Source organism: Rhincodon typus, chromosome 22 (genome assembly GCF_021869965.1).
Source record: "Rhincodon typus isolate 14 chromosome 22, sRhiTyp1.1, whole genome shotgun sequence".
Lineage (NCBI taxonomy): Eukaryota > Metazoa > Chordata > Chondrichthyes > Orectolobiformes > Rhincodontidae > Rhincodon > Rhincodon typus.
In genome coordinates this window covers 1,114,261-1,139,116 of record NC_063353.1, presented here as the reverse complement: position 1 = coordinate 1,139,116, position 24,856 = coordinate 1,114,261, and the positions used below count along the sequence as shown (strand labels likewise).

General features: G+C 42.3%; 1 protein-coding gene across 2 annotated transcripts in view; it reads left to right on the top strand.

The window, feature by feature from the left end:
- Positions 1–24,856, top strand: part of LOC109934535 (dynein axonemal heavy chain 3-like) — a 429,003-nt gene that overhangs the window by 221,346 nt on the left and 182,801 nt on the right. For both annotated transcript variants that reach the window (XR_007264478.1, XM_048610380.1), the window contains exon 26: positions 24,611–24,763. Coding sequence is in view for 1 of the 2 variants with exons in the window: in XM_048610380.1 (XP_048466337.1) it covers positions 24,611–24,763 (153 nt within the window). In the remaining variant the exon portion in view is untranslated. The remainder of the gene's footprint in view (positions 1–24,610; positions 24,764–24,856) is intronic.

Genomic DNA, 24,856 nt, shown 5'->3' with positions numbered 1-24,856 from the left:
GATGAACACAGCAGGCCAAGCAGCATCAGAGGAGCTGGAAGGCCGACATTTCGGGCCTAGACCCTTCTTCAGAAAAAAAACAAAAAAAATTTTTTTTTTTTTCTGAGGAAGGGTCTAGGCCCGAAACGTCGGCCTTCCAGCTCCTCTGATGCTGCTTGGCCTGCTGTGTTCATCCAGCTCTACACCTTGTTATCTTAAGTTGACAGTATTCAGTCAATTACAGCAGCCCTAGTGCGCACTAAGGGAGGGGCAACAGGGTTTTGCTTTGGTCATGCATCTGTTTTTATTTAGCGTCGAAATTTATTCAAATAAAGCTCCCTGTAAACTGATTTCTCCTCTCTGCTTACTGACTTTCATTTATGGCAATTGGTTGTTTGGCAAAGAATGTTCATCAAATATTTAGATGCTATTACTGTCTTATCATGAATGAAATATTTGTCTCACTAGACACGGTGTAAAAAATCACTGAAATCCATGTTGACAGAACAATGAAAGGCAATGAATGATCACTTCAGTTTGATACAATGAAGGAATTTGTGACTTGTTTCACTTACCATAAACAACTGAAGCTCAGGGTATCAATAACTATCTCAAGACTGCACACTTAAAATATGGTGTGTGTACAGGATCATTTGGGACAGGTGACTTTGCCAGTGCCCTTGTGGGGTAATAATTAATTCCATGCTTTCAAAGAAAATATATGGCATACCCAAAACCCGTGAGATTCAGAAATAGGCCTGTGATAATTGCTTTTCCTGGAAATCAAGCTGCTAACCTGCAATGCAAGGCTCTTTCTATTCATTCATGGCATCCCTAGTTGCCCTTGTTAGTGCGCTGCTGCCTTGAATTGCTGCAGTCCATATGTTGTAGGTAGGCCCACAGTATTGTTAGGGCAGGAATTCCAGGATTTTGACCCAGCAACAGTGAAAGGAATGGTGATATATTTCCAACATAGGATGGTGAGTAGCTTGGAGGGGAATTTGCACATGGTGGTGTTCCTATGGATCTGCAGTTCTTGTCCTTCTAGACGGAAGTGGTCATGTCTGAGGATCTTTGTGGTGAACTTCTGCAGTGCATCTTGAAGTTGGTACACACTGCAGCTGCTGAGCGTTGGTGATGAAGAGGTCAAGGGCACCACATCCACAAACAGTCATTTGGGCTGCTTTGTCCTGGATGGTGTTAAGCTTCTGGACTATTGTTGGAGCTGCACGCCTCCAGGTATGTGGGAGTATTCCATAACACTCCAAACTTGTACCGTGTAGATGGTGGTGAGTCAGGTGAGTTACTAACCTCTAAAATGCTCTTGTAGCCACAATATTTATGTAGTGAATCCAGTTCAGTTTCTGGTTGATGGTCAACACCAGACTGTTGCTGGAAGGTGCTGATCTAAGAGAAATGAATGAGGTCAGTGCCAATCCACAATTGGTTGACAGATCCAGTGGGCCCCTGGGCTGACTGGGAAAGTTTTCTGCAATCTTCCCGCTTCTCCAACTTGTATGTACATCAAGCAGGTGACTAGTGTACCCCAGACCTGATTTCCCCATATAGCAGGTATCTTTCAGCCTTTTAGGAACCAACGTTGGCCATTAACTGCCTCTCGAGGGCCTCATTTCACCTTCTGCAGTAATTATTCAACCCGAGGGCAGAGTGGAAGGAAGACAAACAGCAGAAAGAGGTGTAGGTCTTTAGAAGGTCCCATGTGCCCATTAGGGCAATCTCACCCCCCATGACTTCTGTGCCGTTGGCAAACAAGTCAATAATGGCATTCAAGAAGGCAATTCCCATCACTTTCTCGAGTTGGAGATGGACAATAAACTCGGGCCTTCCTGAGAATATCCACAAACTGAGAATTTCTATCCTTTTAAAATCAAAATAAGGGGATGAAAAGGGATATGGTCAATGTTGGAGACTCATTTTGAAGATGATGTTCCTGACTGTGTCTCCCATGTCCCCTCAAGTTACAGATTCTGTTTGGAGGTAGTTTCATAAACATTTGACATGTTTATGACAGTAAAGTATGAAGAATATCTTGCTCCTGTTGTCTACATACTAATTACAAAGTTTAGTTAACAATTTATCAGACAAATAGAATATTAAAATAATAATTACCACCTTCACTTTTTAATTACTGGGTCCTAAATTGTGATGGAACTGCCATTAACACAGTCATTATGATAGAACCAATTACAATATTTGTTTAATTATCTTACTTAAAATACTGAAACTGGGGCTGATTGATCATTTGATGTTGGAGTTACGTTAGTGTAGGAATGTATCTTTGTTTTGATTTGAATAAGGGAGTAGGGAGTAGGTCATTTGTCCTCAGCTCCATTTTAAATAGCCTGCCCTTATTCCTGTGCTAATGTCACCTGGTTGTAGAGCTACCAGCCAAAGTTAATACAGTTCAGTTTCAACTGCCCCTCCAGAATCATAAGAATGTTGTAAGGTTCAATGACATTCACTTGTCATCTTTTTATTCCTAGAAATTCTAGACTCAGTTTCCTCAAATCTCTCCTTATAAAATAATTGTGCCATCCCAGGTATTAATCTGGTGAACCTCCATTGTGCTCCCTCAATGGCAACTATATCTTCCTTAAATAAGGTGACTACTGCACACAGTAGTTCTTCTCATTACTTGGCTGTACCTGCTCACTAACCTTCTGTGATCCGTGCACTAGGACACCCATATCTCTCTGCATCTCAGCTCTGCAATCTCTCATCAATTACATTAAATGTGTTGTTTATAGTCTTCCTGCCAAAATGGTCTATTGCATACTTTCCTCCACTATACTCCATTTTCCAGATGTTTGCCTATTCACTTAACCTAAAATCTTCTCAAAAACTTTGATCACTTATCCTATGTATAACTTGCAGTAGTCTTCCAATGTCCTCTTCATAACTAACTTTCCTACCTATCTTTTTGTCACCAGCAAATTTGGCAACCATACCTTCATTCCCTTCACGTGGGTTTCTAGGCTCTACTATAATAAATAAAAATAATAAAAATTATAATATAGTAAGGGGGTGAAGTACAAAGATTTCAAGTTTGTCCGAACCATTTGAGAATCCTTGTGCAGATTCATAGCCACTGATCTCTTTTATTGAGCTACCAATACCATATTGCCCAAATAAAGTCTTTGACAGAAGTGAGTTTGATCTACAGTAAAAGTTTAGTATATAGTACTTAATAACTAGTTACATTACATCTGAGATCCGTGGCAGTCTCATGTAAGCCATCAGGCTAAGCATTCTAGTAAAGACATTACTATTTAGCTACAGAGACTTAGCACTAAGGTGACAACTTACAGACTAAAAGACACAGGTTAGAACCGTCCATGAAGAATGCTTTATATCATGATGGGTAGAGTTTATTGCCAGATGTCAGTTAACCCTTCCAGATACTAACTGCCTTCTATAGCAATATTAATCCTTAATAAACCATGTGTGAGTCCCAGATGGAGTATTGTGTTCAGTTCAGAGCATATGCCTTGCAACAGTGAAGAGAAGCTTTTATTGGGATGGGATCAGGGACAAGAAACTTCAGTTATGTGGAAAGATTGGAGAAGCTGGTATAGTTCTCTCAAGAGCAGAGAGGAGCAAGAGGAGCAATTAAAGAAATGAGGGATTTTAAACAAGTAAATAGGAAGACAGTTGTGTCAGCAGGGTCAGTCACCAGAGATGCATGGATTTAAACAGATTGGAAGAAGACCCATACAAGAATTATTTTTAAGTGCACACAGTGAGCTATGGCACTCTGCAATATAAGTGGCTAAAATGCTAATGGAAGCAGCAGAAAGAATCTCTGAAAGGAATGGATAAATATTCAAAATGGAAAAAGAATTGTATGGCTGTCTGGAAAGAACACAAGAATAGGATTAATTCACAGCCCTCTCCATGAGCTAGTATAGTGACGCTGGATCAAATAGCCTCTTTTCACACTGTATCAGTGTACCACAACAGAAAGCAGTAGGTCAAATATAAAGGATTTCAAACAAAGACCAGAGGATATTCCTTCACAGAGACCCATGACGCTATAGAATTCATTTCCAGGGCTCGTGGATATGGCAAAATGTCAGCATTGAGGATGAGATTGGTTGGGTGGAAGAACAGGGTTGGAGGAACAGGAGAAAGAAGCATAATTTAAACTATTAACATGCATGAGAAAATACCAATATGGTCTTGTTGGGTTCAATAGCCTGTTTCAATGTTGTTACATTTGTTCATTTCCCTGAGAATTATAGACTCATTAGATTGACTTTTATTCTGATCAAATACGTTCAGGCTCATTGCATAAAGGAAACAATTAGAGAGATATTAGCAAGCATGGAGGTAATAAATGCAAATACACTGGGCTTGAGGAAAGTATTTTAGGCCTAATGAAAATAACTGGAAGATGATGAGGATCAGTAACTGAGGAATCAGTGATGAAACACTTTAATGTGGCTTTCAGACATTTTGGATGTGGATCTGCAAATCCAAGCAAAGCTTGGGACATGCACAAGGAGAAATATAAATCCAGCAGGCAGGAAGAGCTGACGAAACAACAAAAGGTGAAAAGGAAAGTAAAAAGAATCCATGGGAGGTATTTAACAGGGGCTATCAGGAAGTTATTAATTCAGTAAGTAAGATACTGAAGAGGCAAAACTGAGTTTGAGTAAAGAGTTAGTAAATAAAAGTAATCTGAGACTGGTGCATCTGGAGTTGGGTGTATTCCCAGCACTGATTCTTCCACCTCAACATCCTGGGGGTTACATTGACCAGAAACTGGACTGGACTAGCCATGTAAATACAGAAATTTCTGGAGAAACTCAAGGGGTCTGACAGCATGTGTGGAGAGAAAGCAGAGTTCACATTTCAAGTCTAGTGACCCTTCTTCAGAACAGGACTCAAAATGTTAACTCTACTTTCTCTCCACAGATGTTGCCAGACCTACTGAGTTTCTCCAGCAATTTCTGTTTCAGATCTTCAGCATCCTCAGTTGTTTGTTTTATTTTAGCCATATTAACACAGTGGCCACAAGAGCAGGTCAGAGGCTAGGAATCCCGGAGCAAGAAGGTCACCACCTGACTCCACAAAGCCTGTCCACCACCTACAAGCCACAAGTCAGGAGTGTTATGAAATACTCCCCATTTGCCTGGATGGGTGCAGCTCCAAAAACACTCAAGAAGATTGACACTATCAAAGCAGCTGGCTTGATTGGCACCACATCTACCCATTTTTAACATTCACTTCCTCCAACACCAAAGCACAGTGGCAGTAATGTGTATTATAAACTAGATGCACTATAAAAACTTACCAGAACACCTTCCACAGAATGCTTAAAAACCCATGACCACTTCCATGTGGCAGGACAAGGGCAGCAGATACATGGAAACACACCCACCTGCAAGTTCCCCTCCAAATCACTCACTATCCTGACTTGGAAATGTATCATTGTTCCTCCGCTGTCAAAATCCTGGAAACACCTGCATCGTGAATCTTCCCAAACCAAATGGATTGCAGTGGTTCAAGAGGAGCTCAGTTACACCTTCTAAAGAGCAATTACAGATGAGCACTCAATGCTGCCTGATCGGTGACACACATAGCCACTGAATGATTCAATAACAAAGAATCTGTGTATCATCTGTATGAGGCAATATTTCTCTAATTTGACAACTAGGCTTGTGTCACTATTGTGATCACTTTCCCAAGGCCATTCTAATACATTGGTGAAACAATTAGTTTAATCACTACAATTCATCAAAGGTGCCACTCCAGTCTACCAGAAGTCCTGTCTCTTAGATGAGATTTTCCAAGAACCCTGTCTGTCTCTTATAGAGGTTAAATCTTCTCTGGGACTTAACATAGAGTTATACCTTATGTCAAGCTAATATTTATCCTTAATCAATATCACAAAGACAAATTATCTAACAATTAAGTCATTGCGGTTGTAAATTCTTGCTGTCTGCAAATTGACTGGTGTGTTTCCTGTATCACAACAGTGACTACACTGTAAAAAGTACTTCTGACTGTGACAAAAACAGAAATTGCTGGAAAAATTCAGCAGGTCTGGCAGCATCTGTGAAGAGAAAGCTGAGTTAATGTTTCAGGTCCAGTAACCCTTCCTCAGAACCTTTCTTCTGTCCTGAAGAAGGGTCACTGGACCCGAAACAATAACACTTTCTCTCCACAGATGCTGCCAGACCTGCTGATCTTTTCCAGCAATTTCTGTTTTTGTTTCTGATTTCCAGCATCTGGATTTCTTTGGGTTTTCCTTTACTTCTGACTGCAAAGTGCTTTAAGACATGTGTTGGTCATGAAAAGTGCTACATAAATGAAAGTCTTTCTTTTTTTAATTAATGAACATGTATACGTATATAGTTATATATACATATATAAGATGGTGGCAGAGTAGGACACTTCTGCCAGAGCTCATCTGCTCCGTCCATTTCTTTCTGCTTTTTCCCTCTTTATTTCCTCCTTTTCTTTCTCTCTTCATGTTTCTTCTTTCTTCTCCCGGCCTCAGCATGGACCCAGGGAGGTGTCCTCCCAGCCCAGAGTGGGAGTCTTTTAGCGACACATGGTGGTCTTCTGGCTCAGTGACCAAGACAGCTGGCAATGAGAGTGGGGCCCTGCGTGTACCCGAGCGATCAGTGGCTGTGAGCGGATCCTGCCCGGCTACATCCCTGGAGGCAGCAGAAGGAGATCAGAGGCAGCAGCAGCAGTGGTGATGATGGCATCACGGCCCAGTGCAGGAAGAGCAAGTGGTGAGGGAAGTCCCCCAGGATCTGTGGCAGCAGTAGCAATAACAGACAGCTGAGATCCTCCGGAGAGCGAGCTAAGTACAGGAGATTGGGACCCCAGCAAGCACTCATCAAAGACCATTGAACTTTTAACTTTATTCCTTTATTTTTCTAGTTTGTTACGAAGGACTTTAATTTTAATGATTACCTTATTTCTTTATTTTCTACTTATTCTATGAATGCTTAACTTTTTAACTTTGTTTCTTTTGCTACTTTGTACCTGAGGTTTTTGTACCTAGATACCTTGTACCAAAGATGGCGCCGTGTGTGGTGACATTATACGCTTTCTCGATACTCCTGTACTTCTGTACTTGAGTACACGTGATAATAAATCAAAATTTAAACCTAAATTATGTATGAAAATAGGAACATCTTCTTCATATTAATCCTATCCAATGTGTTTTTTTATTTCATGAGAAATGGTGTTTACCCTCAGCAACAAAACCAAATTGGTGATATCATAATTTATATTCCACACTGGGGGAGGAAATAAAATACACTCCTGAGAAAAGTGGCCACATTGACTCCAAATATCAGCTTCATTCTTCATTGAATTGCACAGTTCATTAATCTGTCATTGTAATAAAAACACAAATGAAGACAAGTTATAGTCTTGGGCTTCTAAGGAAATTTCTGCCATTTCGTTTTCCTACATCAGGTGGAAACCCTTAAATCTGCTGAAGTTAGGGTTGGGGTTAGGGTTAGTCAATAGTCAATGGACCAATCATGTCTGAATTCTTTGCCTGACAAATCCCAAAATAATCTCATGCCCCACTCTCACAATATCTCATATCAATCCCAAACTAATCCCACTGCTCCATACAATGGCCCTGCATCAATCCAGATGAATCCCACTGTCCTATGCTCTCCCAATAGCCCTGTATCAATCCTAAACTAATCCCACTGGTCTGCTTTCTCCCATACTCCTGTATCAATTCCCAAACTAATCCCATTGCCACACTGTCTCCCCATAGGCCTGTATCAATCGCCAAATTAATTCCACTGCTTATTTCTCCTTATAGCCCTCTATCACTCCCAAACTGAACCCACTATCCCAAAATTGTCCCCAAAGCCCTGTATCAATCTCTCTCCTCTGTTTTCCATCATCACTGCTCTCCAGAGCAGTGTTTCTCCATGGTTCTCAGCTGGCACTTAAACTGCACTCAGAACTCAAAAAACTAAGTCAAGACAAACATAGGAGCTGGCCTTTATCTCAAGCAAGCTTGATTGTAAAGAAGTGATAGTAATCTCACAGCTGGACAGAGCTCTGGTTAGACTCCCATCGGAAATATCTGGATTTGGGTCTGGACACTGCACCTTGGGAGGGATATATCAACCCTGGAGGAGGTGTAGCACGCATTCACCAAAATAGTATTGAGGGCAAAAGGGTTGTTATGAGGACGGGTTACACAAACACGGCTTGTATTCCTTCCTTCCATTTCAGTATGGATGATGAGGAGATTGTCTAGCTGAAGTGATTAAAAGACTTGACAGGATTGGTCGAGAGAAACTATTTTCTCTGTGGAGGGGAGCTGAGGGCCGTGTGGAAACAAAACTTTCAATTGAGCTGGGAGGACATCATAAAAAACCTTTTCACACAAAACAACTTGGAACTCCCTCTCCCAAAAACTTGAAGTTCATTGAAAATGTAAGGTATAGGTTGTTCTGGTACCCAGTTGGGGTAAAGGAGCTATGATACAGGTCAGCCATGATTGAACTGAGTGGCACAACAGGCTTGAAGGATTGAAAGAACCATAGAGTCCCTACAGTGTGGAAACTGGCCATTTGGCCCAACCAGTCCACACTGAACCTCAAAGCATCCCACCCAGATCCACCCTGCTATAACCCACACATCCCTGAACACCATGGGCAATTTAGCATGACCAATCCACCTAACCTACACGTCTTTGGACTGTGGGAGGAAACCAGAGCACCCGGAGGAAACCCATGCAGACATGGGGATAATGTGCAAACTCCACACAGACAGTCACCTGAGGGTGGAATTGAACCTAGGTCCCTGGTGCTGTGAGGCAGCAGTGCTAACCACTGAGCCACCATGCTGCCCCCTTCCTCTTGTTTCTAATTCCTTACTGTGTGGTCTGGCCAGTGTTTTGTACAGTTTCTCAGTACGAATTTACTCTTATCCTGAATGCTGCTATTTATAAAACCCAAGATGTGAATGGCCTGTACTTTAGCAATCAAGGAAATCTGTCACTGAACCCTTGAGGTCTTTCTTCTCAAACACACACCATGTCCTTTTATGACACAGATATTCCCAAACTTTGTTTTCAGCCCAGAATAATTCTCTGAGCTTCTTCCCATCAACATAAATTGTATCAGCTCCCTATCTATTCAATGAATGGATCTGTGTCGTCCTGAACTCCTTTTTGGGTTGATGCCACACTATGAGTTTGGGTTCTTTGCAGATAGGTTGAGTAGAAGGCAAAGTGAAGGACTGTCTTTAGGCCTGGATTTCAAAATAACACATAGTTGTGCATTAAAACTTAACCGTACTGTATGTAGTAATCATAGGTATACCAGGGTCTAACTTAGGTAAGGACTAAACTATCATTTTCATGTGGTCATACCTGTGTTTACTCCATATTTTCCAGAAAACAATGTCATCTAGTCTAGTGTAGAATGATCTAATTCAGCCACACTGTGCTGTTTATACCCAGTGATGTGTAGCTCCGTGACATCATTGCAAGATTACTCCAAGGGCCCAAAGCCCTTGCGTAACAACATTCACCCACATGCTTTGTAAAATCTGACTATGTTTCTAATGTTAATAAATTGTAATATCGCACACCCTCAAAGCCCAATTCCAAATCAGATGACAGAAAGGGTGGCATGGTGGCTCAGTGGTTAGCACTGCTGCGTCATAGCGCTAGGGACCCAGGTATGATTCCACCCTCGGGCGACTGTCTGTGTGGTGTTTGCAAGTTCTCCCAGTGTCTGCATGGGTTTCCTTCAGGTGCTCCGGTTTCCTTCCACAGTCCAAAGATGTGCAGGCTAGGTGGATTGGCCATGCTAAATTGCCCATAGTGTTCAGGGATGTGTAGGTTAGGGGGGATGGGTCTGGGGGGATGCTCTCAGGGTCGGTGTGGACTTGTTGGGCCGAAGGGCCTGTTTCCACACTGATGGGATTCTATGAAATGGGCTGAGTGCTAATCCCTAGCACATACCAATTCAAACAGGAGACGTTCTCCATCAGTCAACCAGCATTTTTACCAGATCGTAACAAGCTCCACTTGAAGCACCTCAGAAGTCTTTGACAATCTATACACTCAATGCCTAAGCTCTTTGCATCAAATAGATGTGACATTTCTTCAAAAAAAAACCCATCAACACAAATCATATCATGGAACCTTCCAGGAGTCCATAGGGAAAAAATTACATCCCTGGACAGTGACTGGACAGTAAGGGTATGGAATGAGGGGGTCATTAACCACACTCACTGCGCAATGATGTCAGAGTGAGGGGTGAGGCTAACTAAATCCATCCTCAACACAGAGACAATTGGCTGTTTGCCTTCCATTCTACGATTACTGCATATTTACTATGAAAGTCATATACCCTGCTACAGCAGGTCAGTGTCCTAGTGACAATGTTCAGAGAGACACAGGCAGATTCTCGTGGGGGTATTTGGAAGTGGTGGGTGGGTGCTGATTGTGGGATTCCTGCCCCCATTCCCAGTGTTAGCAATTCTACTTGGTGAAGGATAAGTGTGAGGACAGCCTGCATGGAATCATAGAATCTCTATAGTGTGGAAGCAGGCCATTCGGCCCCTTTGAGTCTGTACTGACCATCCGAACAGCATCCCACCCAGACCCAGCCCCTCACCCTATCCCTGTAATCTGCATTTCCCATGGCTAACCCACCTAAGCCTGCACGTCCCTGAACACTACAGGCAATTTAGCATGGGCAATCCACCTAACCTGCACATCTTTGCACGACATTCACCTCTCCTAACCTGGCCAGCTCCATTAGGGTAAACATCGCATAACTGCAACGCCCTCCCTCTGCAATTTGCAGGGAGTCAAATTAGCTTCTCACTGACTCAGGGTTCGTGCCCCTTCAGAGGAGCTGTGGCACATTGTCTTTTTGGGAACCTTTCAGAAGGTAAATTTAGAATGTCTTACCCATGCCCTGTCATGTCCCGTTCATGTTCCCCCTTCCCCCATCTCTACACAACTTTCATTCCCATTCACTCAGTACATATGTAGCCAACAAACAATGACAATGGCAAGCATTGAAATCCTGAAGGAAAAATAAAGCACCCAGTCAGAAATCCACTGTTACTATAACACTATAAAAGTATAAATCAGACAGTGCCTTTATAGAATCAGTAACAGACCCACTTCACACTCCTGATTGTCTAAAAAAAACATTGACAAAAGAGATCAGAGAAAGAATAACATATTATAACCTCTTAAAGGTACAAATCAAACAAAGTAAACATTCTGCTTCTGTTTGTGAATACAGAATGCCACTGAGCTAATCCAGTTTAAGATTTGGAGTTCAGCCAGGCATTCATAATGAACCAAATTGGAAACTGTATCAGCAGGAACAGAGAACTTGCTCAATATAAATGCTCATTATGTGCATATCTGATGTGAATATGGCATGGAGGTGACATGGAATTGGCATGGAAACTGGCTGGGAGTGGGATTGCATGATGGATGAGGGTTAGAGAGCCGAGCTACTTTTAATATAACTAGGACAATGTCTCAAATGAATCAAGATGGCTGTTCTTATCAGCCAATCTTGCCAATGTCCCATTCCTATTCCCACCTACAATCTTCATCCTGGGCCAGAAGTCCTGATAGTCTTCTGCTTCGCCTCACTGGACCAAACGTGAGAAGTTATAACCCTACTGCGAAGCCTCTTCTAGGGATGCCTACCTTGAAGAAGTTATCCGCCTCCCTCCGGAAAGACATCGGTGGATCTCTCTCTATTTATTTCAGAGCCCCCTTCTCCTCCTCCATTTCTGAAAAAGGGTCCCAACTCGAAACATCAGCTTTCCTGCTCTTCTGATGCTGCCTGGCCTGCTGTGTTCATCCAGCTCTACACTGTGTTATCTCAGACTCCAGCATCGGCAGTTCCTACTGTCTCTGAGATGTAATGGGGACCTTCAAACTCAGGTGGCTCTGCCAGATTGGAACATTTTCAGCTTGGTAACAAAAATCTGCTCTGTACAATTATTAAAGTGCAGCAGCAGGTTAATCAACCCCTCAGAGCTATGCTAGTTCTCCATAGGGCAAACCAGCCAATCCCATTTCTCCTAGTGTACCTCCATAGACCTGTGTATTTCTTTCCAAGTGCTTATCCAATTTAATTCTGAAATCATTGATTGTCTCTGCTTCCAGCAATCTCAATGGGAGGGCAACAGGTTCCAGGTCATCACCACTTGCTGTGGGAATCACTTCTTCCTCACATCCTTCATGCATCTCTTGCCCAAATATTAAATCTGTGTCCCCTAGATCTTGTACCTTCAAGCACAGGATCCTTTAGGTTTTGCTGACTGCTCCTCAATAATATCCTCCCAACAAAGTTCGATGAACTCCTCAATCCCTCTCTGTCTCTTCACTAAGTAAATTTTCCTCACGTTACCTCATCTGGCAAAATGCATCACCTCACTCTACTCTGTATTAAACTCCATTTGGCACTTGTCTGCCCATTCTGTTAACCTATCTTTTGCAGATAATTGGTATTATCATAACATGCTCTAACTTTAGTTATTATCACTAAATTTTGACCATTTTACTCTGTATTCCAATCTACAAATCATTTATAGTTATGGGTACAGCACTGACATTCAGGGAACACCACTATTGGCCAGTCTGAGAAATGACTCATTCTATTTTGACAATCTTGGCAACATTTTAACCAGTTAGACACTGGTGGTTGACTAGGTTTCAATGTCAGATTAATTAATGGAGTTTAAAATCCCCCAGCTGTTATGGTTGGTTTTCAGCCCATGTCTCCAGAGTATTACACGTGTCTGTGGATTTCCTGTCCAGTGACATTACTACTACCATCCCTGAGTGGGATTTGGTTTTGTAAATCTGTTGAAGAAGATGAAATACAAAATAAGACTTTTGAGCCCTTCGTAATTCTTATAACATTCAAGTCGCATCCAATAAAATTCTGTTGAAGTATTGTTTCAACACAAATATAACGGAGAGTTTGTGCACAGCAAGCTCCCAGAAACTGCATCAAGCGCTGACTGGGGTCAGGTCTTTTCCAGAACGATAGCCTTGCTCTTAATGGTTGGCATGGTGGCACAGTGGTTAGCACTACTGCGTCCCAGTGCCAGGGACTTGGGTTTGATTTCACCCTCAGGTGACTATCTGTGTGGAGTTTGCGCATTCTCCCCATGTCTGCGTGGGTTTCCTCCAGCTGCTCCAGTTTCCTCCTACAGTCTAAAGATGTGCAGGTTAGGTGGATTGGCCATGCTAAATTGTCCATAGTGTCCAGGGATGTGCAGGCTAGGTGGGGTACCCATGGAAATGCAGGGTTATAGAGAAAGGGAGATAGGTCTGGGTGGTTGCTCTTTGGAGGGTCAGTGTGAGCTTGATGGGCTGAATGGCCTGCTTCCATAGTGTTGGGATGCTATGATTTAAGTAGTGTTGTGAGATGTTTGACATCCAGGCCTTTGTTTATCAGCAGACTATCTGGTACATTTCCATGGGGCCTGCTGCACTGAAGTGGGAGTTAAACCTAGATGCTGAGCTAAAGAGGAGCTTAAAACTATGATCAATTGACTTAGAAGTCAAATTACTGCCATGAAGCCAAGCTGATGAGAAGGCTGAGGGAGGAGAAATTCCACAGTTCGCACAAGGGAATGACTCAGTAGTTGGATCCTGATTTTAACACAATGAAGATACAAGGGGGACTAATTGCTGGGGAAACAAATTACACTAATTAGGAATTGCAAACATTAGCTTGATTGTTTTCACTGTGTTTGTGTAGTCAACAACAGCTTTTAACACCATCTGTGACTATTCATGACATTGGTTTTTAGAGCCAGTGTTTGGAAGCATTCCAGACTGAGATCTTTGTTAAGCACAATCTCAGCAATTGCTGATATAACAAGGTGTAGAGCTGGATGAACACAGCAGGCCAAGCAGCATCAGAGGAGCAGGAAGGCTGACATTTCAGGCCTAGACCCTTCTTCAGAATACACCTTGTTATCTCAGATTCTCCAGCATCTGCAGTTCCTACTATCTCCTCAGCAATTGCCGTTCATCTTCCTGTCACCATTCGCTCTAAACTCAGTCGAGTTTGCAGCAAATGCTATATAATAAGACAATTGACACTTTATTGTAAATGCATATTGTAACATTTGTTCAGTTCCTTCTGACTCACCGGCATCAGACCACATCCCTTCCAAACAGAGTGGTTCTATTGTCTTTTAACAAGGAGATAATATGTTCTAAAGATCCTATCACAAAATTCATCATCACTGTCCTGATGAAAACTCAGTTTCCCAGGCTGTCAGTAATCTTCTTGGGTAAGATTTGAGACCTTTAGGCCATTTCTCAGACGCAAAATCAGCCCCATGTCAGACCTTGAGAGGTCCTGCTGTTATTTTAATCCACTCGGTTTGAGGCATTCTTCAGCTGTGTTTCTAGTCCAAGTTGCTAAAAATCATTGGGAGAAGTCATCGCTGGTTGGAGTCATAGCTCACACATGGGAAGATGGTTGTGGTTGTTGGAGGTTAGTCATCTCAGCTCCAGGACATCTCTGCAAGGAAGTGTCCTAGATCCAACCATCTTCAGCTGTTTCATCAATGACCTTCCTTCCATCATAAGGTCAGAAGTGGGATGTTCACTGATGATTACATAATGTTCAGTACCATTCACAACTCTTCAGATACTGAAGCGGTCTATGTTCAAATGCAGCAAGAACTTGGGCTGATAAGTGGCAAGTAACATTTGCATAACTCAAGTGCCAAGTAATGACCATCTCCAACAAGACACAATTTATCCAGCACCCATTGGCATTCAAAGGAATTACCATCATTGAATCCCTCACTGTCAACATCCTGGGGGTTACCATTGAGCAGAAACTCAACAATACAGTGACTACAAGAGTAGGTCAGAGGCTAGGAATCCAGCATTGATGAATTTAGCTTCTGACTCCTGTCCATCATCTACAAGGCATAAATCAGGAATGTGATGGAATGTTCCCCACTTGCCTGGATGAGTGCAGCTCGAACATCACTCAGGAAGCTTGACACCATCTAGTGCAAAAACAGCCCACTTGATTGGCATCACATCCACGAACATCCACTCCTTCCACCACTGACGCTCAGTAGCAGCAGTGTGTACTATTTACAAGATGCACTGCAAAAAATTCACCAAACAACTTTAGCCAGCATCTTCCAAACCCACAAGCACTTCCATCTAGAAGGACAAGGGCAGCAGATACACGGGAAGGTCACTATCTGCAAGTTCCCCTCCAAGCCACTCACCATCCTGACTTGGAAACATATCATCGTTCCTTCAATGTCACTGGGTCAAAATCCTGGAAATCCCTCCCTAATGGCATTGTGGGTCTACCTACAGCACACGGACTGCAGCGGTTCAAGAAGGCAGCTTAGTGTCGCCTTCTCAAGGGCAATAAATACTGGCTCAGACAGCAACACCCACATCCTGTCATTAGACTAAAAATGGATGTTTCAGTGGCTGGTGCTTGTCTTGATATCATCCTGTAAGAGCAACCAGGATGATGAAATGTCAAGCACTGCTTCTAGTGATATTCTCAATTCAAGGGGTGCTCATCATTTCATGGTCGATTGTTGCTTGAGTTTTGAAGATGTCTGAAATACATGAGGGCACTTTTTGCATCAAGAACCATAATCAGAGAATTACTCCACAAGAGGAGGCTGTTTGGCCCATCATATCTCGTATGGCTCACAGGAATGAATCCAGCTCAATCCCATGTCCAGTTCCTTGTCTGTAATTTTTTAGGCACTTAAAGTGCATATCTGAATTTTTTTTTTAAATATGTGATAAAGACTTCTGTCTCTACCACATTTTCAGGCAATGAATTCCATATCCCTATCACACTCTGGGTGAAAACATTTTCCTTCAAATCCCTCGAGCCCTGTACTTCCAACTCTATATTCCCTGGTTATGGATCCTTCAACCCAGGGGAATCGGCTATTCCTATCCCCATTCTCTGGATCCATCATAATTTTACATATCAATTAAATCTTCCGTCAGCCTCCTATATTCCAAAGTGAGAAATCGATCCAATCTTACCTTCCTACTAAATTTCCCCAAACCAGTCATTATCTTCGTCAATCATGTCTTTACTCTCTACAGTAAAATCACATATCTTTTGTAATGTGGTGACCAGAACTGCACACAATGTCCAGCTGTATTCTAACTAGTGTTTCTATAATTCTCAACTACCCCCTCAGCTCTTTTGTTCCATTCCTGAGCCAATAAAGGCAAGTGTCCAATCATCTTCGTAAGCATCATGTCAACTTTTCACGCTTATGGATCTGTGAACACACACTCCAAGGTCTCCCTGTTATTCCACAATTCTCGCTATCCAGCTATTAATTGTCAGTTCTCCCAATTTGTTTGCCTTTCTCAAATGCATTGCCTCACACATCTCCAAATTCCATTTGTCCCTGTATCCATCATTCCATTGATCCTTCCTGCAGTCTACAGCTTCCCTCCTCACTATCAACAATAGCACCAATTGCTGTATTGCGTGAAAACCTCTCAATTATTCTCCTGTATTCAAAGCAATGTTATTGATACATACCACAAAACAACAAGGAAACCACGAAACTATGGAAACCTCTAGAAGCAGCTTTCCATTTACAAAATCATCAGCTGACCATGATCCTTTGCTTCCTGTCATTGAACAAATTTGGAATTAAACTTGATCCTAGTTAGAAATATAGAAAATAGGGGCGAGAGTAGGCCATTTGGGCCTGCTCCAACAACCAATTTGATCATGCCTGATCATCCAACTCAGTACCCTGTTCCCACTTTCTTCCCATACCCTTTGATCCCTTTAGCCTTAAAAACTATATCTAACTCCTCCTTGAAATGTTTTGGCCTTAGCCACTTTTTGTGGCAGAGTTCCATAGACTCACCACTCCCTAGTAAAGACATTTCTCCTCATCCCAGTTCTAAATGGTCAACCCCATATTCTTAAACAGTAACTTTTGGTTCTGGTCAACCTGGTCAATGGGAACATCTTTCCTGCATTTATCCTTTCTGGTACTGTTAGAATGTTCAACTTTCCATGTGTCCTCCCTTCATTTTTCTAAACTCCAGTAAATATAGCTCTAACCAATCCAATCTCTCTTCATAGGTCAGTCCTGCCATCCCAGGAATCAGTCTGGTAAACCTTCATGCTCTCCCTTCATAGCCAGATTATCCTTCCTCAGATAAAGAGACCATAACTGTACACAGTACACTGGGTGTGATCTTACTGAGGCCCTGTACAATTGCAGCAAGATATGCCTGCTGCTATATTTGAAACCTCTCACTGTGAAGGCCAATATATTATTTGCCTTCTTCACCACCTGCTGTACCTGCACACAACATTTTTATATTGTTCGCTTGTGGGACGTGGGCATCACTGGCTGTACCAGCATTTATTGCCCATCCCTAGTTGCCCTGGAGAAGGTGGTGATGAGCTGCCCTTGAACCGCTGCAGTCCATGTGTTGTAGGTAACCCACAATGCCCTTAGGGAGGAAACTCCAGGACTTTGACCCAGTGACAGCAAAGGATCAGCGATATATTTCAAAGTCAGTGAGTGGCTTGGAGGGGAGTTTACAGGTGTTGGTGTTTCTATGTATCTGATGCCCTTGTCCTTCTAGATAAAAATGGTTGTGGGTTTGGAAGGTGCTGTCTGAGGATCTTTGGTGAATTTCTGCAGTGCATCTTGTAGATAGTACACACTGCTACTACCGAGCATTGGTGGTGGAGCAAGTGGATGCTTATAGATATAGTGCCAGTCAAGCGACTGCTTTGTCCTGGATGGTGTCCAGCTTCTTGAGTGCGGTCGGGGGTGCACTCATCTGGGCAAGTGGGAAGTATTCCATCACGCTCCTGACTTGTGCCTTGTCAATGGTGGACAGGCTTTGAGGGGTCAGGAGGTGAGTTAGTCACTGCAGTATTGCTAGCCTCTGACCTGATCTTGTACCCACTGTGTTTATATGGTGAGCCCAGTTGATGGCTGATCAATAGTGGGGGATTCAGAAATGGTGATGACATTGAATGTCAAGGGCAATGGTTAGATTGACTTATTGGAGATGGTCACTGCCTGGCATTTGTGTCGCGCAAATATTACAAATGGTTTACAAAGACACCCAGATCTCACTATACCTTCCCCTTTCTCAATCTATTGCCATTCAGATAACAAACTACCTCCCTGTTTTTGCTACCAAAGTGGATAGCCTCACATTTATCCACATATGTCATGTAGTTGCCCACTCACTCAGCCTGTCCAAATCACACTCAAGGATCCTTTTCACAGTCTCCAACCCAGTTTTGTGACACCTGCAAAATTAGAGACATTACATTTAGTTCCCTCATCTAAATCATTAATAAATATTGTGAACAGTTGCGGTCCAAGCATTGATCCCTGAAGTAGCCTGCTAGTCACTACCTACCACTTGGAAAATGACCCATCTATCCCTAATCTTAGAATTCACATGAGCTTTTACCTTTCTAGGTAGGTACATGGGAGCTTATCAAAAGCCGAACTAAAATTCATCTAATGCACTATTCCCATCAAAACTTCTTGTTACCTTGTCAAGAAAGTCTGTCAATTTATCAGGTGCAGCCTTCCCTAAACAAAGAAACTGCCTTCCCTAAATTAATTCCTGTCATTTTTGATTAATTGACTCTTCCTTAATGAAGATTTGTCTTGTCGCTTAGATATTTTCCAGTAATTTTCCCACCACCTGGCTTAGGCTGACTACCGTGTAATAGTTCACTCTATCCCTTTCTTCCCTTTTAAACAAGTCCCTAACATCCAAGCAACTTGTAACCTGCAAGTTCCCTGAAGACTTCGCAGGGGTGGAGCACTTTCTGAACCTAACATCCAAATAACCAATCCGATTCACCCTCAGGAATTTGTTACAAGTGGGATTTGGTCCAGCATTTATCCAGCTGAAATTTTAATTAATAATTAGAATCTGATTTAGAACTTTAAAACTGTAAAAGAAACTGCGAGCTAGTTAAATACCTAGTTGACATAAACAGGTTAGCTGTGACAGTTAACTGAAGGTGGCTGTCTAAATAATTGCCAATTCTTTAGCAGTTGTAATTTGGATGCAAGTCAGAAGTTCTCTGTACTCATAGACAGGATTGATGAGAGTATGGAACAGAGTGATCAGGGAATAGAGTGTGTTAAGAACCAAGTATTAAGGTGGAAATTGGTGTAACTGGGAACCTGTACAGTTGAGAAAATAAATTGTTGATTATATTGTTATTTTTATTTCACCTCCAGAAACTAACAAGGCTTGATTTGATTTGATTCGATTGATTTATTGTCACGTACCAAAATACAGTGAAAAGCTTTGTTTATGAGCGGTACAGGCAGATCACAGCAAGCAAAGGATGTACAGATCAAAAAGACTTAGAAGCATACAGGTTACATTGCAGGATACATTATTTGAGGCTAGAGTCCATTCAACAGTCTGATAAGGGCCATAGAACATAGAACATAGAAAGAAAGAAACTGTTCCTGAACCTGCTTGTGCGTGTGCTCAGGCTTCTTTATCTTCTGCCTGATGGAAGAGGTTGTAGTTCATTACTAAGGTGCAATGGGTCTTTGATAATATTGGCCACCTTTCCCTGGCAGCGAACCGTGTAAGTGGAGACCATGGATGGAAGGTTGGCTTCCGTGATGGTCTGGACTGTGCACACCACCTTCTGTAGTTGCTTATAGTCCTGGTCAGAGTAGTTGCCATACCAGGCCGGTATGCACCCGGAGAGTATGCTTTCAATGGTGCATCTGTAGAAATTAGTGAGGGACATTATGGACATGCCAAATTTCCCTAGCCATCTAGGAAGAAGAGGGGTTGTTGTGCCTTCTTGACTGTCACATCTATGTGGGAAATCCAGAGCAGGTTATCATTACTCCGAGGAACTTGATGCTCTTCACCCTCTCAACCTCAGTTCCATTGAAGTAGATGGGGGCCTGTTCTCCTTCTTTCTTTCTTTATTTCTTTTTGTTGTCTCCAAGTTAGGAGATCATTACTTGATTTTTCTACTAGTGAACTAATTTAATAATAGCCAAGGTTTTTTTCCCAGGGTAGGAGAGTCCAAACTAGAGGGCATAGGCTCAAGGTGAGAGGGGAAAGATTTAAAAGGGACCTGAGGAGCAACTTTTTCACAGAGAGGGTGGTGCGTATGTGGAACAAGCTGCCAGAGGAAGTACAATTACAACATTTAAAAGGCATCTGGATGGGTAAATGATTAGAAAGGGGTTAGAGGGATATGGGACAAATGCTGGGAAATGGGACTAGGTCAATTTAGGATATCTGGTTGGCATGGACTGGTTGGGCCGAAGGGTCTGTTTCTGTGCTATATAATTCTATGACTTTATGACTCTATAATCAAATCAACAGGGTTAGTCCAAAATCTTTGGATTAGTGGACTGTCCTGACTGCAACTTGGAAATCCATGGAATGTATCACAATCTTGGACAACCATATCAAAGTCTGTAGCACAGAAGAAGGCTGTTCAGCCCATCGAGTGTGCCAGTGAAAAGCAACCACATAACTTTTCTAATCCCATTTTCCAGCACTTTAGCCCATAGTCTTGTATGACTTGGCATCACAATGTACATTTAAATGCTTGTTAAATGTTAAGATCAATGGAATGATGATGTTTATTGCAAGGGGAATGTAATAAAAACACTTTACTGCAGCTGTACAGAGCCTTATCAGCAGGAAAGTGCTGGAGTAAATTATTAAGGAAGTGTTAATGATACCTACATACAGTGAACAAATTATTTTTAAAAAATCAATAAATGTTCCATTGCTGTTGATCTCTCTAATCTCTCAATGGCAGTTTGAATGAATGGACATTTTTTGAAACAAAATCTAGAATAGGTCAGGAACAGATCTTTTAAAAATTAAATTTCCATGAAAGTTATCAAATCGCAATTTGACATTTTTTAGTAAGACTGGACTACAGACAGCCCAGCTGCTGAAGTAAGCAAATTTTGTCAATCTTACAGTGATTAATCATATTCAACTGATTCTCACCTTTTTTTTGAATTTGATGCTACTACAGTTTATTCTGAAGGCAAGAATGATCACCTGAACAGAGGATAATAACAGTGACAGTAGTGACATTGACTCTGAGCAAAACAGATTTATCAGGAAATCTATCTATTGAAACTGGATAGACATTCTCTGCCCCATTCAGTAAGGTTCTTTAAGCCATGATCAGAAAATGAAATGCGTGTAAGACCCAGTTGTGGAGAACAGTTGGGATAGACATCTGTGGGAATGAGAGCTGCTTGACCAGGATGTTACTTAGGGAATAGCATGTGAGATAGATTGCATTAGCAAAGCACTGACACAAACTGCAGTTATCTAATGCTTTTGACTGTCCCTAACATCAATTGTGATTTTGCCAGCTGCTTGTGCTAAAGTGGACTGATTGAATGTAGAGTATCACCTGCCTATAGCTGTTGTATTGATTGGACAGACAGTGGTTCTGTCACTGTGAGAACCATCAAGATTACTCTTTGAAAAGGAATCTTTGTATTTGCTGTGGTTATATCCCAGGCAGAGACAGCAAATCAATGAATTCTTCCAGAAGATGGAACCTCTCTTATCATACTGTTTCAGCAACAACTCCACGTGGACAATGTCACACTGCACCTTTGAATAGTAGAATAAAGTGCATCTTTTTGCATTTATGGTACAATTAGTAATTGTCTAAAACCTTGTGTGACCTTGATCAGCATTGCCATTATTCTCAGTCTGTCTCATTCATTTTTTGCTTTCCCTCACCTTTTTTTCCCTCCTTTACTGGTATTTTCCCAGACCCTTGGAGACTACGACCGTGTGTGGGAGCTTATGGGGAATATTGGAAAGAAATGCATTGGTCTGTGTTCCTAATGTGTTTTCATTCCTTGACACTTGCCCAGGGGATGTGATCTCAATGGCAATTGTTTAGCTGTTCACCAGTTCTGTTTAGCCTATAAAGGGAGTTGAATGGTCCCCTATTTTGGCATTTCCATTATTTTCCAGCAGCACATGCGTTTGCCATGTGTCTCCTCACAGAAGATGCAGTTAATGTGGGAAGTCAGAACAATAGACTGAATTTACCTAAAGGAGCTGGCTTGAACTTTGCAGCGCATTCACTGGGAAATACGTTCATATGGAAGTTTTCCCCAGCGAAGGATTGAATGCATTATTTTGGACCTCAAGATGTGGTGGCCAGTTCCAACACCAACATCCCTCTCCAGTTTGTGCTGCCTCACTCTCCTCCTTTTCCTGAGTTCTGCACATCAGTCCTAGTGCTGCAGTTGTTCACCTCTACAGCTCTGAACTGCATGACCCAATCCCAATCCATCCACCATTCCTCATTGGATGGTGACTGGGGATATAGCCCGTTGATTGGTTGTCTCCTGTAAGATTGGGTCACAGGGTGTAGCATCGTGGCTGGGAATGGTCCAATCATATGAAAAAGTTGACGATGAGAACATTTCAGTCTCTGTCTCTCTCCCTTGTTTACTCTTTCTCCCTCATTCATTTACATTTTCCTCATTGAACCAAAGATAAAGAACAAATGAAGTGTTTTTGTGACAATTATAAAATAGAGCATAGAACAGTACAGCACAGTAACAGGCCATTTGGCGCACCATGTCTGTGATACTATTCTAAATTACTCATATCTGCCTGCACATGGTCCATATCTCTCTATTCTCTGTATGTTCATGTGTCTGTCTAAATGCTTCCTAAACTTTACTAACGTATCTGCTACTACCATCTCTCCTGGCAGTGTGATATAGGCACCTACCATCTTCTGTGTAAAAAAATTTCCTTGCACATCTCCTTTAAACTTACCCCTCTCAACTTAAACTTAGCCCCCTAGTAGCTGATACTTCTACCTGGGAAAAGACTCCAAATATCCACCCTATCCATGCCTCTCATACTTTTATATGCATTTTATATTTTTTATGATTTTTTATATTTTATTTCAGGTCACCCCTCAGCCTCTGACGCTCTAGCAAAAACAATCCAACATTGTCCAACCTCTCCTTTTAGCTAATACACTCCAATCCAGGTGACCTCCTTGTAAACCTCTTCTGCACCCTCTCCAAAGCCTCCACATCCTTGCTATACTCCAGTGATCAGAACGGCACAAAATACTCCAAATGTGGCTGAACTAAAGTGTTATAAAGTTGCAGTATAGCCTGACCAATGAAGGCAAGCATACCATAAGCCTTCTTTACCACTTTATCCATTTGTGTTGCCACTTTCAGGGAGCTATGGACTTGTACCCCAAGATCCTTCTGTATATCAATGCTCCTAAAGGTCCTGTCATTTATTGTATACTTTACTACTGCGTTGGCCTCCCACAATGCGTCACCTCACACTTATCTGGATTAAACTCCATGAGCCATTCTCTGCCCAACTTTCCAGCTGATCTATACCCTGCCACATCTTTTCATATCCTTCCTCACTGTACACAACTCCAAAATTTACCTCAAATTGGCATCAGCACCTACATTTTCATTCAAACCATTAACATACGTTACAAACAACAGGGGTCCCAGCGCTAATACTTGCAGAATACCTCTTGTCACAGACCTCCAATCAGAACCTATGGTCTTCTATGACCAAGCCAATATTGTATCCATTTTGCCAACTCACCATAGATTCCATGTGATTTGATCTTCTGGACCAGCCTACCATGAGACACCTTGTCAAACGCTTTAGTAAATTCCATGTAAACAACATCCACTGCCTTACCCTCATCAATAATCAAGTGTTGATTTAATTGAATTATGCATATGTGGGTCGTCATGGGAATTTTAAGGAGGCTTGTGGTGCAGTGGGTACTGTTCCTTCATCTGAGACAAAAGTTCTGTGTTCAAGCCCCACACTGGAACTTGAGGGTCAAAATCAATGTGCTCATGACAAGGTCAAACAGGTTGGTTACTCCTCCCATTGCAGGTAGGAAGAGTGGGAGAGATTCCTGGTCAGCCGCAGGACGTAGAGCAAACTCCGCCATTGGGACCCATTGCTCCAGACTGTAACGTGCATGGAAAAGTTATTGTTACCACAGCAACACAGAGTACCAGTGTAAATGGTCATGCACCACAAGGGAAGTTTATATCAGATATTTGTATTACATTCTGTTATGCCTGGAAACTGGGGTGGCACGGTGTCTCAGTGGTTAGCACTGCTGCTTCACAGCCCCAGGGACCCAGGTTTGATTCCACCCTTGGGTGACTGTCTGTGTGGAGTTTACATGTTCTCCCTGTGTCAGCGTGGGTTTCCTCTGGGTGCTCCGGTTTCCTCCCACAGTCCAAAGTTGCGCAGGCTAGGTGGATTGACCATGCTTTATTGCCCTTACTGTTCAGGTTATGGTGGGTGGGATGCTCTGAGGGGCTTTTTGGGCTGAAGGGGCTGATTCCACACTGTAGAGATTCTATGATTCTATTGGAAGACAATAATAATCTCACTCAGGTAAGTGTATGGGGAATTGTTCAATTGGTTTTTGGAGTCTCGTTATTTGAATCGTGTGTTACTGAAATCCCGGAAATTGTTTTATTGATAAATACTAATCCTGATTGTCATCTCTTTAATGTTCAGGTAGAAAAGGGGATGAAAAGCTCCTTGGGTGAAGTAATGCTACAGGCTATCATTGCTTACCCAAACACTTCAAGAGAGGAGTGGGTGCTGAACTGGCCTGGCCAAATAGTGTTGGCATCCAGCATTGTATACTGGACTGCAGCTGTCTCAGAGGTGAGTAACCAACCCCTGCCCTCTCACAGGGTCAATACCAGTCCCCGCCCTCTCACAGGGTCAATACCAGTCCCTGCCCTCTCACAGGGTCAA